Raw genomic sequence first — 20,228 nt, forward strand, 5'->3', positions numbered from 1 at the left:
GCCCACCTCCATCATTTCCCCACTCAAAGTCTGAAACCGACCCACAGAGTCAACAATTCCCAGATTCTCATGTCCCTGTAAATTCGACCCCTTACCATGTCCATTTCTGTCCATTCACCACACTCAATTACGCGGCGAGTAGATCCTCTTCTGAACCTATGTGAGAATCTCGAGGATCCTCTAATTACATTCATTTATCGTAAATCATACAGTTAGAAATTATTGTAATTTTTTTATTTAAAATTAAATGTAAATAATATCTAATGAAAATTGATTATGTGACAATAAGTATACGTAATTAAAGGATCTCGAAATCCTCATAAAAAGAATTCGAAAAAGATCACGTTCTCCTTTCTCCCCAATCCGAGTCACCAACATCCTCACACCAGCTGATCTCAAACACGCGAAATTCCAGTTCTACCCTTCCCATTATCCCCTTCCCTTTTCAGTTTTCACCCATACCTCGTACTCCTCATAAATTTGTCGCCTTCCTCTTTTCATCATCTTTTAATCCGCGTCTCTCAACGTCCACAGATCGCACTCTCAACATCCACAGATTGCTTCCAACTCGTTCGCTCCCACTCAGTGACTCAGTAATTTTAGTACCGAGTTTACTCAATCGAACACCATGAGCTGGCTCAGGAGGATCGAGCTCATCGAGCCCTACTACCCCCCGCCGTCGCCGTCTGCGGTTATTCTCCGGGAGACCTCCATTTTCGCCGCTCCCAAAGCCCTGCGTTTCCCTTTCCCTTCGTTTTTCGAAGACGTTGAGGAGGATTACGAGCTCGGATACGCGCTGGAGCTGTTGAGTCCGACCCCGATCAAAACGCCGTCGCTTCTTTCCTACGGGATGATTCGGCGAGTCGAGAGGCTCGGGGGTGAGCTGTTCCTACAAAGCCTGAGCGACCGAGTCAGTGAGCTCGAGTCGCGGTTCGATCGGCTGGCGAAGGTGAAATCGGGCGGGGATCGAAAGTACACTTGGACGGCGGAGATCAAGGGCCCGGAGAAGCACGGGCTCGAGCGGAAGTACAAGTGGACGACGGAGATTAAGGAGGGGAAGCATAAGAAGAAGGCGGCAGAGGAGCCGACTGAGAAGAAGTACAAATGGACGGCTGAGATTGAAGGGAAGGGAGAGATCTCGCGGAAGTACTCGTTCACGGCGTCGAATGGTGGTGATAGTGACAGTAGCGACACCAAGGAGAAGAAGGAGAAGAAGAAGACGAAGGGCAAGAATGGAAGCAAGAAGGAAAAGAAGGAAGAGAGCGACACGCGTCTGGTGGAGATTGAAGAGCTTGTTGATCATGGGGCTGTCGTTCTTCGACAGGTAATTTGAAATTACACTTTAATCCATGCTTCAGCTGAATTTCTTACAGAAAAGTTTGATTTTTAATTTATTTTGTTCCATAAATGTTCATCCTTTCAGCTTAAATACAGTTTAGCTGGTGGATTAGCAGTAGTAATGTGAGATTACATTTTAAACCAGGGATTAGTACTTGAGGTGATTCAGTTGAATTTTCATCGATATCGATATTCAATTGTTTATCTTGGTTAAGTGGAATACCATGTTTAGTTTGGTTTAGTTGATTGGCAATGCTAATGTGAACTCACATTGCGAAACCCCGGATTTGTTCATGAGCTGATTCAGTTGAAATTTCATTGATTTTGATTTGATTAGCTTGTTTAAGATTTCATTTTGCTAATTGTAAAACCCCGGATTAGTTCATGATTGATTCAGTTGAAGTTACATTGATTTGACTTGATTAGCTTGTTTAAGAGAAACTTCAATTTTTTAATTGCAAATGGTTTAATGCTGTGTTCCCCAAATGCTCTAGTATAATGAGGTATTGTATTTGTAGGCTTTTGCAAAGAGAGCTGGAGGCAGCAGAAATGCGAAGGGCAAGAGGAAGGAGTTGTCTCCTCAAGATGCAGCAATGATGATACAGATGACTTTCAGAGCTTATCTGATCCGCAGATCACAGGCTCTTAGGGCCCTTCGGGATCTTGCAATTGCCAAGTCCAAGTTGAAGGAGCTCAGGGCACTGTTTAATAACTTCTCTTACCGCCGCCGTGTTGCCCATGATGCAGCAGAGCGTCAGAGGTTCACTGAAAGAATCATCGTCCTGCTCCTTACTGTTGATGCTATTGAGGTAACTTTCGTGACCTGTGTTTTGAATTTATATTTGTGACGCTCAAACTCATGTTCGTGTATGATTCTCATAACTTGAATGTAAAATAGCTAGACATTTTTTATCCATGTTCTGGTAATGCAAACTCAAAATTTTAAACTATAAGATGAATTTCATTCCTGCTTGAAATTTGAAAGTAATGCAAATTATATCATGTCAGGTTACGTTATTGTTTGATCCCTATTGCCACCACTTCTTTGAGAACTTCATTCAGTAATTGAACTTTTATTTGGTAAATAGGGGTGTATCAATGTCAGTTGGTTCCTTAATACTAAATGCTGCTGTACAATAAAGGAAGTCATTACCTGACATGAAACTGAGATCTACAATATGTTCTCTTAAACGACGTCAATCGATTTTCTCTCCAAATATGAGAACAAAGTGTTATGAAACATCCTTTGATCTTCAGATGAAAAAGGATAGTCAATTGATTGAAGAACAAATCATGTTTCATGTGTTGCACAAATATGCACAATGCACATTTGCACAGAAAGCTAAGAAAATTCTAATTTTGCTAACTGGCAGACTAGGTTCCTTGTTTTCCCTTATTTTACTACCATGTCAAAGCGATCATTAACGGGTTTTTGACAATTTGCATTGTATTTAGGGTGCTGATGTGATGGTGCGTTCAGCAAAGAGGTCAATGGTGGATGAACTTGAAGCGATGCTTGATGTGGTTGACCCTCAGCCTGCTGGTGCTGGAAAATCACTTTCCATGAGGAGGAGGACCTTCGATATGCCAGATGGTGTCATTCAGAGGGAAATCGCTGAAGGTGTGGCACAGGTTGTCCAAATGCTTGACCGCGAAGGGAACAGTTCTAATACCTTTGAGGCATGCTTGTGAGCGTACGGTAATACCACAATCACCGCCATTTAGTGGTTTTTTTTGTTGTAGCTCTTGCTAGAGAGATGTAGCCTAGCTGAGGAGTTTCAAGGGCTTGCTTCTTTTCATGAGTATTAAGTTAAAAACTGCATGATATTCGCCCAGTAGCAAGATGTAGTCTGGTTTCCCTGCATTGTGCTTAGACTTGTATCGTCAAATCGCTGCGTTATATATTCGTTTTCTAAATCTAGGTAATCCTTGTCTTGTGAACGACCTTTAATAACGTGTTTGACAGAGCTTTGAACATATCCTTGCACGAAGTCCTTCATTTTGCTCAAACTTATTTTGATCATTGATATGTGGAACTCAATTCTTAGGTTGGAGCTTTCCTCACCCACACATTTGTTTTCACGTGTGAACGGTTGTGATCAATTAAAATCTCGTTCACACGTGAAAGGAAAATGTGGACATACTCGCATTTAGGAATAGTCGAATCTAAAGGCCTCCCGCTACGACTGGAGAGAAACGATTTTGTAGAAATAAAATACGTGTACTCCAAAGAATTACGAAGGGTGACCAATGGCCTTGGAGTTAATATAAGAGCCGTCGGCGGAGAAATCGGGCTGTGATTCCGAATTCCTTCTGCTCCATGTAAAAGCAGAAGACCTCACACAATAAAGCATAACAACAAAGTGTTAGAAGTATCTGTTGATCGATCTTCGGAGGAAAAAGGATCATCACTTTCCGGAATGGAGTACTAAGGGCTGGTTTGGTATTGCTGTGCTTTGAAAAGAAGCTGTTTCTGCTGTGCTATAAGAATAAGCAGCTGTGAAATAAAGCAGCAGAATGTTTGGTAAACTTTTTTGAAAAAATGCTTTTGAAAAAAAAAAAAAACAGTATTATAATGTTTGGTAAACTTCTATGTAAAACAGATGTGAAAAAAAAAAATCAGTTTTTCAAAGCTGGGTTTTGCAGCTTTTGTTTTTGGCTTTTTTTCATCAAAAACCATGAAAAAAAATTGAAGCTAAATGTTTACCAAACACAAAAATGCTCACAGTTTTTTTTTATACCAGTTTTTTTCAGAATCACCTCAGTACCAAACCAGGGCTAAAAGTCTTGACAACCATGTTTTACACAAATATGCACATTTGCATATAACGGTAAGAAATTTGGGGTTTCACTGATTGAAAAGTTAGAGCATATCTAATTTGTTGGGTAAGGGCTGGAGCTAGAGGTACAATCTAGCTTCTCAAAACGATGATAATATTGTCTGCCAGTATTGTTTTGGCTCTAGTGGTGAAGGGCTAGAGGTTAAGATTCTAAATGGTGAGTGAGACCCACGATGTACATCGCTTGGGCTGGAGCTAGTTTGGCCTCGTAAGATGCCTAGGCTTCAGTTTGACTTGGCAAATTTGTTGGGTTAGAAGTTGTTTGTTAAAATTGAGGCAAGATTATCAGTTTGCTTAGGCCACAGGGCTCAATCCCAATCGACTAGGTGTATTATGTCGATTATTTTGAGTAATATATCTGGAAATGCCCATTGATTTCTTATTAACATGATTTCGAACACAACTGGTGTTGGGTTTTTTGGCTCAAAATTAGGATGATGCAATAAATTAGGTTTGTGTTACCTATTTGGTTTTGGTGTCCTATTTGGGTTTGGTTTTGACTTCTTAGTTAGTTTCCTTGGTGGAGAGATTTTGTTAATTACCTATTTGCTTAGGATTTGGATTTATTTCCTATTAGGATTCCTATTGTAACCTAAGTCATATGCACTATAAATAGAACCTTAGGGTTAGTGTATTTAGTGTGGCTCATTCGTGTGACAATTTGGTGAGAGTCAATTTGTGAGTTAGAGAGCAATTTGGGAGAATCTTCTCCGTTAGGTTTGGGTTCTCTACTCGTTTGGTTTAAGGTTTGTAATTTGTGGGATTTGGGTTGTGAGAGTTTAAACACTCTTTTGTAATCTCCGTTTGTTTAGTGAAATTCCTCGTCGTGCTTCGCCCGTGGAGTAGGCTTTACGCCGAACCACGTAAATCTCTTGTGTCAGTTTGAGATTGTTTGTTTTAGCTTTCACCTACGACGTTGATATTTGGTACTTTGTTATAATTCGCTTCTGTTTGCGCATAAAAGTACAACAACTAGTACATTCCAAAATAACCGCTACTCGGACATCTTTACCCTTAGCCATGAACCTCCTTTGGTTTTTGATTCACTCAATTCTTTAATTTTCCAACCCGAAGCAAGGAAGAAGAAAGGACACAAAAATAGAAGCAGGTAACTCGAAATTGATTATGAAAGAAATATTTTGTTGCAATCAATATCCATTAGGTTCCTTGTTTTTACTTTTATTTTACTACCATGACAAAACAACCATAAAGTTATTTTACAATGTGCATTGTATTAGGGTGCTCATGTAACGGTGCTCTCGGCAAAGAGGCGGGAAAATTAATCACTATCCATGACGAGGAGAACCTTCGATATGCGGTCTCATTCAGAGGGAAATTGCCGAAGGTGTACGTAGCACAGGTTGTCCAAATGCTTGACCGTGAAGAGAACAGTTCTAATACTTTTGACGCATGCTTGCCCAAATGCAAGTACTATCCTTTAATTTACGTCCCTTCACGTGATAAGAGAGAGAGTATCGCAAACACGAGTATCTCCCTATCACGCGAGAAAAGAGAGAGAGTTTCATAAACTCGTTGCACGTGAGTTTCTCACCTTAGTTAGGGACCCTTGAGGGTACAGACAGGCATGCATGACCAAGCTAAAAGCATGTAGCGTATAACACCTCATTTGGATTGTTCCAGTGGAATTCGGTGGTTTTGGTTTGGAATAAGATGGAAGTTTGAATTTTGTAGAGGAAATTAAATGCGTGTACTCCACATTGTGCATGGTAGGCAAGGCATGGAGCTAAGCCCCGGTTTAGGCCTATATAACTTTGACCCAACTTTGTCTCCAAATTCAAAAACGCTACCAATCTCAGGAAGAAAACGGTGTCATAAACTCGTAGGCATTGTCAGATGAGTCGGTGTTTTTGATACAATGATATATTGGTTGTGAACTTGTCATTCTCGAGAGATTTGAACATAAGATATTTTGTTTATAAGTAAAGAATAATACACTCAGACAAAAAAGTTCGGGGTTAGCAGGGAAAATAAAACAACTTCACAAGGATAAAGTTGAGAATTGAAATTAACACGAAAGACAAACTTTTGAGCACTTCACAAACTAGCTATTCGTATAATGATATTTCTCTTCTCAATATTGAAAGAGAAAGATCCTTACGTCGAATCCCCCACCCTTTTTTACCCAGAAACAGCAAAAAAAAACTTTCGAGTATTTTGTAGTGTTGTACCTGTCCCAAGATGTTCCATTAATACTCATGAAAGGAAGCTTTAGATTGCAAATGACCTCGCCACATATTACACCAACCTTTTCTTGGAAAGCATTCGCCACGCCAATGTTGTAAACCAAACCTATTCATCAAAGTAACAAGACCAAACCTATTATTTTGATAGGGTGCAATTACTTGGATGTCACTCAACTGAAAGTAGATTATATTGTTAGGGTTTGTGAGGGTTATGTTGAGGGTAAGGTTGTAGGAGAGAGTATGGTTGACTTTGGTGTAATTGAATTGCCTAACGTCAGCGCTGTCGACGATGAATTCAAAGAATTTGTTCAACTCCGAATGCCTTCTATTCATCGCAAAAACAAACATACAAGTAAACAACATGAACAAAAACAACATCACGCCACCACCAAATTCGGGGACTTTGTACAACTCCGTATGCCTTCTACTCATCACAAGAACAAACATACTAGCAAACAACACGAACAGAAATAGCAGCACGCCACCACCAGTATTCTCAATGTCTGGGCTTTTAGTTTCAGACATGGCTAAGAAATTGTTAGTGAATGGAAGAAAGGTCACAAAAAGTTCTAGGGTTTAGGGTTTGTATCCTACTGTTTGGACCCAAATTTACACCATCGGCCCGTGTAATCAAGGCCGTTGAGTAAGCATGGTTCTCAACCGTCGGATGAAAAGTGAAGATATTTTTGTTAAAGGATAATATTATGGTTTTTATCATAATAATCTTTTAATACGAATTATCTGCATCTTCTTAAACCAAATAAATAAGATGTGAATTATATCCCAACGGAGAGACAGGTGAAACAGTCCGATTTAATTTGGGGGATTTATGGATGTTGTCAGATGAATTGAATTGATGATGGGTTTGGCCTGTGCATGCCGTGTGAAAGGTTGCCTACTATATAATTATATATATATATATATGCCGCAACCTGCATATGACAAGAAAAGAAAGCCTAGCTAGGCTAGGCTTTTAATTATGATGGGATTATATTTCATTTTATTATGCATGCATGGGATAAAGGCTACTGATGGAGTTTTGGTGATAGATGAGAAGTCTAAGTGGGCTAGAAATGTGATGTGATAAGCCTAGATGGACTTTTATTAGGTTTGAAAAGTCTTGGAACAAATCCCACGGCTTAGTTTGAAGGATATGCCCTGGTTTCTGGTTGCCGATGCGAATCAACTTCAGGAGTTAGAGCTGCAACTAAACTCTGCAACATTATCTTACCGTGCAAAGCAAGTACTTAAGTCCTATAAATACAGAGGTAGTAGCAACGGAAGGGGGACCTCCAATTCAACACACAAAGTGCCATGCGCATTCTCTAGCTCTACGCGAAGCCTCTCAATAACCTTGAGATTTTTGTTTTCCCTTTTTCGCCGATGCACCTTCAGTTTGGATAAACAGCATTGTGAAGGCAACCGACAAACATCTTCAGTTTGGATAAACAACATTGTTGTCGTGGAATCAGCCGACCGTGGAGCATCTTCAGTTTGGATAAACAACACTGCGACAGGGTCGACTGGTTACCTATCAAAGTCTCGGTCGAGAAGGATTTTTGAATCTTTATCGGCATAGGTCATCTCGTTAGCCTTCTCGGCGAAGCGAGGTGTTACAAGTTATTGTACTTGACACATTGAACGCCGAGTCATTTATGATTGGTTATTCGCAAGTAGGATTTAGAGTTCGGCATTCTGACGACCAAACTACTTTCACAATCAAGACGTATATTCGTTTTGAATACTTGTGTCCTTATACTCTGGTGTCGATTCGGCGTGCTTATACTCTTACGAATATAATCACAGTAACCGAATTTGGCGTCGACGATTTGTGAACTTTGCATAACTAGTAGCTTTGTCTTCAAGCTCTAGAACCTGAAGGCCGATGCGTGTTCCTTCCTCGACCGCAATCGCAAGATCGAGAAGTCAGACGTGCACCCAACGCAACATCAATAAATTTTACTTCTCGATCGACGAGTTGGCACGCCCCACTTACAACCGAATGACGTAGTTAGCTTACTAATTATTCAGCCTGAGCGCCACGTAGGCTTGGTAGTTTTTAGGGTCAACACCTACGTACAATCTTAGGGTTTATATGGAAGAAAACCTACTTAAAAGAGAAATTAAATATATATTAACTTAGGGTTTATATGGAAGAAAACCTACTTAAAAGAGAGATGAAATATATATTAACATGTCTATTATTCTTCTAAATGATATGATCTAAAGCATAAATCCAGTTTATCGATGCAATTCAGCTCAAAAAAGTGATGTTTCAAGTTCTTTTTTTTTTCTTTTTTTTTTCTGGCCGAATATTGTCTCAAGTTCAAACTCATCATCTTCAAAAAATTTCAACCGTTCTTTACCAAAAAATAAAAATTTCAACCTTTACACGGTGAGACCTCCCAGCCTTGTCAGATTGCATAACGTTTTTTGGTAAAACCACTACCAGAAGACAGTTCATATATACTATCACACCTTCCAAGTGTCACGGGCCATGTGTTAAAAACAAAGAAAATGCCCAAGACATCATATATCTAAGCCCATGAAGCCATGTCTTCATGGAAGCTTCTGGAACGTCCCGGAGAAATCAAGAACGTGGCGGAGCATTCAAGATAATCTAGGGCATTCCGGAACATTCCACACAAGTGTACATATTTAAGCCTCACCTAGAATAATCTAGATTAGGCAAGTTGTATCTAGAACTATGCTAGATATTTTTGGATGTAAGTAGGGGATTCTAGAACCCTCCATTGAGGAGGTGACTTAGGCCTATAAATAGGAGGTAAGGCCATTTGGCCAAACCATCCAAGAATTGTAAGCAATTGTAAAGTTCTCTTAACTTTCAATACAAAGCTTCCTTTCTCCCATCTTCTAAGTGATTTTAGCATTCTCCAAGCTATCTTAGCTTTCTTTGTGATTCGATCCGGGGAAGCGAGGCTTCGAAGGCTTACTTAGCTTGTTCATCGAGGTATTCAAGTCTAAGTGCCGCACGGGCGGAAGGCTTAAAGAGTCATCCCGTGACAGCTGGTATCAGAGCCAAGCTCGTGAATCACTTGAAGGAAAGTAGGATATGGCAAGTGGAGAGATGGTGTCCGGAGTCTCCGACCTAAGGGAGCGTACTGCCGAGGTCCAAGACGTTGCCAAGAGCAAGCCAAAGTTAAAGGACTTGCAAGCATCGATGGAGACCATGGAAGAGCGACTCGAGAAGGTGGAACGAACCATACTCGAGTTCGATACTCGACTTGATGAGGACGTTGTCGACAAGGAGGAAATCCAAACCATGGTGGACAATGGTAAGGATGAACTGCGTGGCTTGGTGGAAGGGCTACGAGATGAGCTCCTTGGCGCTCTCAACACCATGGCAGACAAGATGCGGAGGGAAGTCCAGGTTCACCTTGACAACATAGAGGCAAGGTTTGTGGCGCTTCAAGAAGAGATAAAGGACACAAAGGAACTTAAGGGAGATGTGGCGTTTTGTAAAGAAGCAGTCGTGAAGCAATTCGTGCAAGGGTCGAGGGAAATCAAGGCGTTGGACTCCAAGGTAATCGACTCCTTTAAACCCAAATCCTATAATGGGAAGAGGGAAGCAAAGGAGCTCGACACATTCGTGTGGAACGTGGAGCGATACTTCAAGTACCTGAAGCTTGAAGATGACGAGTCCAAAATCTCAACGGCAACCATGTTCTTAGCTGACAATGCCCTTATGTGGTGGCGTCGCCGAAGCATGGAGATTGAGCAAGGTACGTTTTCTCTCACCACTTGGGATGAATTTAAGAAAGATCTTATGTTGCACTTCTATCCCCAAAATGCCAAGTATGAAGCCAAGGAGAAACTAAGGTGGCTCAAGCAAACGGGGAGTGTCAAAGACTATGTCAACACCTTCGTGAGCTTGTTATTCGAGGTGCCCAACATGTTAGAGGAAGACAAGCTCATGTACTTCATGAGTGGACTACAAAATTGGGCAAAGCTCGAACTACAAAGGAGACACGTGCAAACATTGTCTGATGCCATTGCCGCTGCCGAATCCTTGATTGAGTTTAAATCAAGCCACCAAGGTGATTCCAAGTCCACGGGGAAGAGGGGTAACCATGAGAGAAGTGGGGGAGAACATAAGCCGAAGGACAAGGCCGAGACAAGCAAACCGAAGGAGAAGAAAGCCGATAAGCATGACAAAGGCAAAGGTAAGTCTTGGCAACCCACTTGTTACCTATGCGACGACCCTCACATGATGCGAGATTGCCCACAAAAGAAGGCCCTTAAGGCCATGGCCTTCAAGGAGGACAAGGCCGAGGAGAGTAACGATGCAACGATGGGATGCATCCGTCTACTGAATGCCATCCAGACAACCCTCCCACAACCTAAGGCTCAAGTTGGGGGAGGATCATTGTTCGTCGACGTCAAGACTGGTGACAAGACGACGCGTGTGTTGGTGGACACGGGAGCAACACACAACTTCATGACGTCGGAGGAAGCCACAAGGCTTGGCCTCCGAGTCACAAAGGAGCCTGGTAGCGTAAAGACGGTAAATTCCGCTGCCACCCCCATTGTTGGAGTTGCGCGCAATGTACAAGTAGGCATTGGCGCATGGAAGGGAAATATCGACTTCACCGTAGTCAAGATGGACGACTATGGCGTAGTCATTGGGTTAGAGTTCATGGACAAGGTACGAGCCTTTCCCATTCCCTTCTATAATATCTTCTGTATCCTAGCCGACGGAAGACAACCTTGCTTGGTGCCATTGGAAAGGCAAGCCAAGAAGTGTACCCAACACTTGTCGGCAATTCAATTTGCCAAGTCTTGGAAGAAAGGCGATGCCACATTTCTTGCAACCCTAATGTTGAATGAAGGGGAGGAGAATCACGGGCCTTTGCCGAAACAAGTGGAAGACGTCCTTGTGGAGTTTGCAGACGTGATGCCTAAGGAACTGCCAAAGAAGTTGCCACCAAGGAGAGAGGTCGACCATGCGATTGAGTTGGAGCCTGGTGCTAAGCCTCCCTCCAAATCACCTTATAGGATGTCGCCACCCGAGTTGGAGGAATTGAGGAAGCAACTCAACGAGCTACTTGATGCTGGCTACATCCAACCCTCCAAGTCCCCATATGGTGCACCCGTCTTGTTCCAACGCAAGAAAAAAGGTAGCCTAAGGTTGTGCATCGACTATAGAGCATTGAACAAGATTACGATCAAGAACAAGTACCCACTTCCGTTGATCGCCGACTTATTCGATCAACTTGGTGAAGCAAGGTACTTCACAAAGTTAGACTTCTCCACAGCTTTTCATCCCCAAACCGATGGACAAACGGAGCGGGTTAATGCATTGTTGGAGACTTATTTACGGCACTATGTTAGTGCCAATCAACGAGATTGGGCTAAGTTACTTGATATTGCCCAATTCTCTTATAACTTGCAACGTTCGGAGTCGACGGGGAAAAGTCCGTTCGAGTTGGCTATAGGGCAACAACCCTTGACCCCGAACACGGTCGTGACTGGCTACACGGGGAATAGTCCAGCCGCTTTTAAAACCGCTAAGGAGTGGCAATTAGCCCACGAACTTGCTCGAGCTCATTTGGAGAAGGCTTCAAAGAAGATGAAGAAATGGGCGGATCGCAAGCGAAGGAATGTGGAGTTCCAAACTGGCGACCAAGTCTTTGTGAAGCTCAATGCGTCTCAGCACAAGAGTACTCGTGGCTTGCACAAGAGCTTGTTGCGGAAATATGAGGGACCATTTGTTGGAAATGTGCCCTAAAGCCAATCATGTGATGATACTTTACGGACATTTCACATGTTAAACTAATCTAGTTTTACATATAAAGGGCATACATTATTGTTTGAGCCGTCTCATATAAATGTTATATGCTTAAACGATAAAGTCCAAGGAATATGTGATTGGGAGAATGTAATCTAATGAAGTTAGATTCATGAGACCATTCTTTCGTAGACACATCCTAAACGTTCCTGATCATAGGATTGCCAATTGGGCGTTGACAGTCTGTTAAGATCAGTACGTACTATGTCTTCTCTCAGGGAGAGTGATTAGTCTCGAATCATTGGTGTGTGTGACATCAAGACAAGTACGGTAGGTGCTCAATAGAGAATGAGTTCACTGAACGCGATCAACGAAGAGTTCTCATATTCCATGTCACATGAGAACTCATGGTTGGGATAATGCAAAGTAGTCCTTTGACCTGAGGCATCATAGTTGTCTTGTGGTTAAGACCTTGATCTTTGATTATGTCAAAGTCATCCCACCAGGAGGGTGTCCACGGCATCGTTGGGGTCAAGCCGCTTAGCTATGGAGACAAGTGAATGCGCAACAAGGGATCTCTAACCTTCAAACCGTTTGAAGGAGAATACTCTCTGATATGATTTGAATCTCTGGCCAGAGTATGAATGAGATTTGGGAATGCGTTCCTAATCACATTCAAGGTAATCATATAAGCACAAGACACACATTGGATAGTAGACATGAGAAAATAAACTATCAAACCAAACAATGTGGTCAAGAGTATTAGATTAGAGAAGGACCGTATTGCATTTGTAATCTCGAACTGAATAGGTTCTCTAACCTCTTCTGATTAGCTTGGGTAACCATGATATGCTGCTAGGTGTCACTCATGGTTTGTGGAAGCCCTAGACGTGTATAATCACTAAAGGGAGAATTGAAAATAGTTTCAATTCACAATCGATGTAAAATGGTTTTAATCGCCCACTGCCTCGCTAAAAGGAACCTAATGGATCGCACACCGTGAAAGGTGGAGATTGGAGATTAAACGGAAATGAGTAAGAATGATTAAATGGTTTAATCATTTATTTATGGCAAGGATTAATTAATATGTTAATTAATCAAACGAATAAGTTCGTTGAAGACTTCGGGATAGTTTTGGACCTTAAGGCCCAATGGGCTTCGAACGTCAAGCCCATTAACTTAAGTTGTATGACAATTTAATGAATAAAAATTCATTAAAGCCCAAAAGCCCAAAATCCCTTAAATGGATGGCCATGATGAAATGAATTAGGGTTTTGGTTATTTAGGTCACTTAAAGAAGTGACTATATAAATGACTTTATAACTAAATATTCATTAAGTGAAAAATGGGTTTATTTTTGGGGAAAATATGTGAGAATTGTCTCTCCATTTTCTCTCTAAAGAGGCCAACACCTTGGAGGGTACATCTAGCAATCCTACTACTCCAAGGTCACTCATTTCTTCTACAATCGAACCTTGGTGTCGAGAATTAGAGGTTCTCAATTTTGGGAACTTGGAGAACCTATTCTTCCATCCAAATCCATGGATCTAAGAAGCAAGGAATGAAGGCCCTATCTCTTTGGGTGATTAGCCTTTGCTTATGCAAAGAGGAATCTACAAAGGTATTAATTTCAACTCACTTTGTTTTGAGTTGATTATTGGTTCACCAATCTACTAGGCTTTGAATTTCATGGTCATGTTTTGTTTTTGAGTACATACAAGCATGATTCCGCCTTTAATTGTTAATTGCATGCTATATGATGTTGCTCAAATGAACATGTTTTACAAAATAAATCCTTCAAGTGGTATCAGAGCCTAGGTCTAGTAGTTGGTGAATCCTTTTGTGTTTTGTAGTTCATAAGTTTGTGATCTAAAAGTTGTAATTGTTACAAGCTTTATTCTTGCTTCTTTGAAAGTAAATTTTGTTGGAAAATTTGCTATCTCAAATGTTGTAGATGTTGTTCATATGAGCATGAATATTGGAGCTAAAATTTGGTGCCATGCTTTTGGGAAAATTCGGCCAAAATCAAAGGGTGAATTTTTGGGTTCTTGTTTGACTTGTTAAAAGTGTTTTAATGTGTTCTTTGGAACCCCTAAGTACCCTAGTTTGGTTAGATGTTATTTCCCTTAAGTAAGAATGGTTTTGGAATGTTTTTGGGTGGAAAAAGTTCATGGAAAAATTTGGGTTTTTCATGAATGTTCTTCATTGTTCTTGATGTTCTTGCCAAGAACAAAAAGGTTTTGTGTATTGATTCAAAGTTTTGAATTATTTCATAAAGTATATGTGATATGTTTTTAAATGATTTATTATGTATTTAAAGTGTTAGATATTTGTATAAATGATGATTGAAATAATTGTGATTGAATTATTTCAAAACTTATCTTACATACACTTGCATGTTTTTGACAAAACTCACTAATCAACACACACACCAACCTTATCCCTCCCCAAAACCAGCCACTCCCTCAAAGGGAGTACTTTTGGGGCTTTTATGCAATTACATAAAGTTTTGATACTTTTGTGTATTTGCACTTTGGCCCAAAAGTTTACGTTTTTACGTTTAGGTCCAAAAACGCTAAAGGACAAATTGTTTTGTTCCTTTAATGAAGTTTTTGCATTATTAAAAGTTTGGGTTCTAGTTGTATTTACATGAAGTTGTGACTTTTGTGTATTATACAAAGTGACCCCAAAAGTTTTTGTTATTGCAATATGGCCCAAAAGTTGAGGTTATTGCATGATGGCCCAAATAGGATGAGAACAAAATTGTTTTGTCTCTTTAAATGAGAATTGGATTTTCATTTTGTTTAGCTCCATTTAAATCAATCTTATGGATACAAAAACCAAATGAAAATGTTGCATTCAATTAATTAGTTAAAGCGTTAATTAATTAAAGGGTGATTATGAACCTAAGCCTAATATAATTGAGCTATGTGAAAGGCGTTTCAAATTTGTTTGAACCATGGGAATGTGTAGATTAGATTTTGGTTGTAATTTGATTTGATCAAATGTTGTAAAAGGGCTTAAGCTCTTCTTTACTTTAAAGTAATTTGTTAAATGCAAATGTTGTAATGAGCATAAGCTCACCTTTACTTTGAAGTACTTCTTTCTTGCTTTATATGATATGCATGAAAATGAAGTAGTTGGGTCCAACGCCCATAAGACAACACGCCTTAATGTGATTAAACGCGTAACTAAAATCAATCACCATCCCTAGACCGAGATTCAACACAAGGCTCGTGTTGAATCTAAACAAAGGTTCATAATCATCCTTAGGCCCTAAGGCAACTATATAGTCCATCAAATGAATGCAAAGTTTATGTTAGTAGTATCATATACTCTTGCTTAAAAATCGTTTTATAAGCATGGTGGGAGTATTATGTACAACTAAAACAATGAGATGGACCAATAGTTGTAAAAGGACCAAAATTGTTTTAATAGAGATTAAAATGAATGTTTATATGTGATGAGACCTAAAACCCTCAACCAAATCATTATTAAGTTGATAAGCGTGAGAGTGCTTTGAACACTCTTTCGTGGCCTTCCACCGTGGTAGGCTTCAATCGTTTGTGACTCGTACAATGTATTCGTCCAGTTCTGGGGTTGCAAAGTATGTGCTTACATTCAGGAGAAGCCTATAAACATATGATGAAGTGAAAGGTAGGCAACAAGTGTGGCCAATATGGAGTTCTTCTGAGGCCATTCTTGAACCCCTACTTGAACTAGCATGGTGGGAATGACTTAACTAAGTGCAATGGTGCCAATATGGAGTTCTTCTGAGGCATCATTCTCTAGAGGCCAAACGAGATGGGTACTTGCATTAGTTGCAAATGAGTAAGCGTACTCTCTCATTATTATTGTTGCTAGCCAATATGGAGTTCTTCTGAGGTGGGCTTGGTAATAGTGAGCCTCCCATAACCTACTAGGAGTTTCATCCAAAACTCTCGAATTCCTACGAGGGATATGGAATTTGCCAAAAATAGTGGGTGGTGCTATTTTGATTTAAAGACCCGAATCAAATGGCTTAAAATCAATCAATTTATATTCGTTATGTATTTGTTTACCAATATATTTGCATACGCTATCAAACACTTGACAAAACCGAATGTTTTAGTTTCCGGACTTGGTACCACAATCCCAAAGAATGTCTTAAAAGGATTGCATATGTATCTAAGTAGTCTCATCCTCACAATCTTCCTAATGATAATGTATCATTGGAAGAACATGTTAGAAAGGTCTATCATGAAGAGGACAACACTTTTAAATGTCATAATTCTTCAATTACAATTTGTTGTATGAAGAAATAGGAGTTGCTTTGAACAACTCTTAGTCAATACAAACACTTAGTGCTTGTCTCTTTGTTAAATGAACAAAGAACTTGAGAAGAAAGCACAAAGGCATGAACACTTTATGTGCCATGTTTCTTCATTTACAAATTGTTGTATGAAGAAATGAGAGTTGCCTTGTACAACTCTTGAAGGTTTGTAATTATGTTTAGAACATAATGGTTGGTTGACAAAAATAGTCCATTAACATGGACTTATGATGATTTTGAATCATTGAATGTTGAAGTGATAAACCACTTAACGAGACGGAAACTAGGCAAGGACTTCACCTTTGTTTCCCTATCCTAATCGTTCACTAAGTTTATTGTAAACTATGTAGTGAAAAATAACCACATGCTCTCCAAAATGTTTGATGTGTATAACACAATTGAAAAAGGTTTCAAGAGAGATAGTGGGAGTTTAGGGACCATGACTATTGTAGTCAAATGAGAAGTCAAATAAAGAAGATAAATAACTCCAAGGGAACAAACTTTCTTTATGAAAGGATGGACATTGGAAGGGGTATTTGCAAGAAATGTCTTGCAAGTGTCAAGAACACACCTTTCGAAGGTGTTGTAAATTGTTCTTGAATAGTTCAAAACAGTTGGTTCTTCTACTTGAATGCTTGATTCCGTATTAGTAACAATGTTTTACAATCGTTGTAAAAGTGTGGCTAATAAGAAGTAGAAGATTAATGAGAGAAGAGAAAGGTGCTTCACATTCGGAAACGTGAATCAAATATAAATCTCTGCGAAAGCAGATGGTACTTACTTCCTCATATGAACTACCAAAGAAATTGGAAAAACATAGATTGTCTTTATATTCCAATTTTAAGGAACTAAATTCCGTCACTATGTGAAATGGATAAATGTTTTGTTTGACAAAACAATGTTCTTTATTAATCAATGATTGGATTATGATAATCTAATTAATTATCTCTATAGTAGAGATAATATGGTAGTGTTAACTGTTTAGAAAATAATGATGCTTAAAACCCAAAAGGTTGCAAGGTAGTGACTAATCCCAACTAAAGTTGTGATACCTTTAAAACATAAATTACGAGTTGGTCATAGATGGACGCTTTGGATCGTTAGATCCGGATCCAATACCTTCTTGTTAAAATTGTATAGAGGCGAAATGTTCGAATCTTTATTCTTTTGGAAAGAAGAAAGAATCACAAAGTTGTTAAGGTTAATTCACTTTGATGTTAGTGGCACTTGTCCACAAACATAATACTACTCATGTTGAATAACATTCACCGAAGATCACTCTCGGTTGGACTATAGTTTATTTTGAATAAACACAAGTCCGAATACTTTGCAAAATGTTTCAAAGAATTCAAGTAATGTAAGTTGATGAGTAAGACGTCTAAAGTATTTACCTCCTTAGATTTGATCCAAGATAAGGTAACACTTTAGAACAGTTTCCTTGAAAGATATCAAGGAAATAAGCATCATAAGATAATGTATTTCTCCATTAGGAGAAGAACGAACTCGAATAAGATTTAGTTCGTTAGATGTTATCTATTACCCATATATAGGATATATACTTCTAAAAACAATATGATTGTCAATGAGAAGATCTTCCAATATTTTCATAACTCCATAAGATGTAGTTGGAAAAGAAAGACAAATCTTAAGCATGTTAAAGATTTGGGGTTGTGTGCTAACTAGCAATATTTGTTTGATAACAAACTTGTAGGATATCCTTAAAATAACTTTTGGATATCGCTTCTATAAACCAACTAACAAATGTTGTTTTGTTGGGTAGTTCATTGTAATTCTACAATGTGATTTGCCTAAAAGCAAATGAACGAAAGATAGAACTCAAAGAATGGGTTCTTTGAGAGACAAGATAGTAATCAACAAATATAACAACCTAGTTCCTATACCACAAGCTCCAAGGTAGTCGATAAGGATTTATAAACCGTCTCAGTTGAATGGTTTTGAACTTTATGACTATGTCATAGAGTTGCACCTCTTAATTCGAAAGAAATAAGAATAAAAATCCTTATGACTACATTGAGTGCATATACGATATATACTCAAGGAAATGGTAAAGTACCATTTGACTCGAAATAATGAAACCTTCATAGCTAATTGGTAGCTTAAGGTGACTACAATCAAATAGAATGGTTGACTTTAAAGGAACCATTTTTGACGTAGTCTTAGTTTCAATTAATTCGAAGATTGCTAGCTACAACTAAATGGTGATTCAATGTTTTGACATAATATGGGTTTCCGAAACCATTATTAAGATAGTCTTGATAATATATGTCTAAAACTATAAATCACAAGACATGTAAGTTGTAGAGATCCATCCATCATGGATCTTAGCAAGTTAGTGGGAGCTATTTGCATTTTATGAGAAAAATGATCAAATCGTTTGATTTCTCATAAAGATGTAAATGAATCTTTTGTTTACTAGTTTTACAAAAGATTAGTGGGAGTTAATCATGTTCCTAAAAATTTAAATATATATGATATATTAATTTTGGAAATGAAAAGAATACTTCTTTGTTAAAGTTATGACTTTAATACATTATATGAAGATAGAATGTATATGGGAGATATAGTCTATATACATGGGATGGAAATCTATAATGATATATTTCATGATATAATTGGATTATATCAATGCCTAATAATAGACAATGGATGCTAGGAAGTTTCTCATATGATGATAAACTTCAATAAGAAGGACGATTCTAGTGAGACTAGCAAGTTGCCCTTCTCAAAGGGAATGTACCCTTTGACTCCCAAAGAAATAATGCGTAAATTGAATCCTTTATGCATAAGCAGAAAGGTGATTTATGTATTTCATATTGTATGAAAAACATTGATATGAGTTGTACCTAGAACGGTACAAGACGATATCAGTGCAAGCCCAGGATCAGAACCATGGCAACTGTCAAGTTAGTCCTTAAGTATTTAAGAAATACTAAAGGATAAATTCCTCAAAGATCGAGGAAGAATCAAAGTAACGTAATGGAAGCGTAAATGTATTAGATTATGAATCTAATCCATCATTGGATGTTTCTTCATTATGAATGAAGAGATAAACAGATATCTCTTTATTATGACTAAAGAGATATTTGGATGGAAACATTAAAGTAATGACTTTAGTGTGTTCCATTATGAATGCAAGATATATTGCCATATAGAAGTTTACAACAATGTTGTTTGGATGGGAAAGTTCATTTATGAACTCTCTATTCGGTTCCAACCAGAAAGTGTATGACACTAATGGGGCGATAGCTCAAGCCTGGGAATCAAGGTCTCATCAAGATCCGAACTCAAATGAGAGACTGAACCACATGATTGAGAATCGTGTATAATGGTGACGTCGTTATTCTCAAGGTTGCTTCTATGGATAACATATAGATATCCATTGCCTAGGCCTACTATTCAGCCATTTATGAAATAACTACAGAAGAGGTATCATCAAGATGACCAAGCTGATTGGCTCTAGTGCAAGTGGGAGATTGTTGGAAATGTGCCCTAAAGCCAATCATGTGATGATACTTTACGGACATTTCACATGTTAAACTAATCTAGTTTTACATATAAAGGGCATACATTATTGTTTGAGCCGTCTCATATAAATGTTATATGCTTAAACGATAAAGTCCAAGGAATATGTGATTGGGAGAATGTAATCTAATGAAGTTAGATTCATGAGACCATTCTTTCGTAGACACATCCTAAACGTTCCTGATCATAGGATTGCCAATTGGGCGTTGACAGTCCGTTAAGATCAGTACGTACTATGTCTT

General features: G+C 38.9%; 1 protein-coding gene across 1 annotated transcript; it reads left to right on the forward strand.

Moving 5' to 3' along the window:
- Positions 1–473: 473 nt before the first annotated feature.
- Positions 474–3,315, forward strand: LOC139198062 (BAG family molecular chaperone regulator 7-like). Its single transcript, XM_070826316.1, has 3 exons — positions 474–1,324; positions 1,857–2,147; positions 2,794–3,315. The coding sequence occupies exons 1-3, from the start codon at positions 629–631 to the stop codon at positions 3,028–3,030; spliced, it is 1,224 nt and encodes a 407-aa protein (XP_070682417.1). The 5' UTR covers positions 474–628; the 3' UTR covers positions 3,031–3,315.
- The last annotated feature ends 16,913 nt before the right edge of the window (positions 3,316–20,228 follow it).

This window comes from Malus domestica, chromosome 01, assembly GCF_042453785.1.
Source record: "Malus domestica chromosome 01, GDT2T_hap1".
NCBI classification, from domain to species: domain Eukaryota; kingdom Viridiplantae; phylum Streptophyta; class Magnoliopsida; order Rosales; family Rosaceae; genus Malus; species Malus domestica.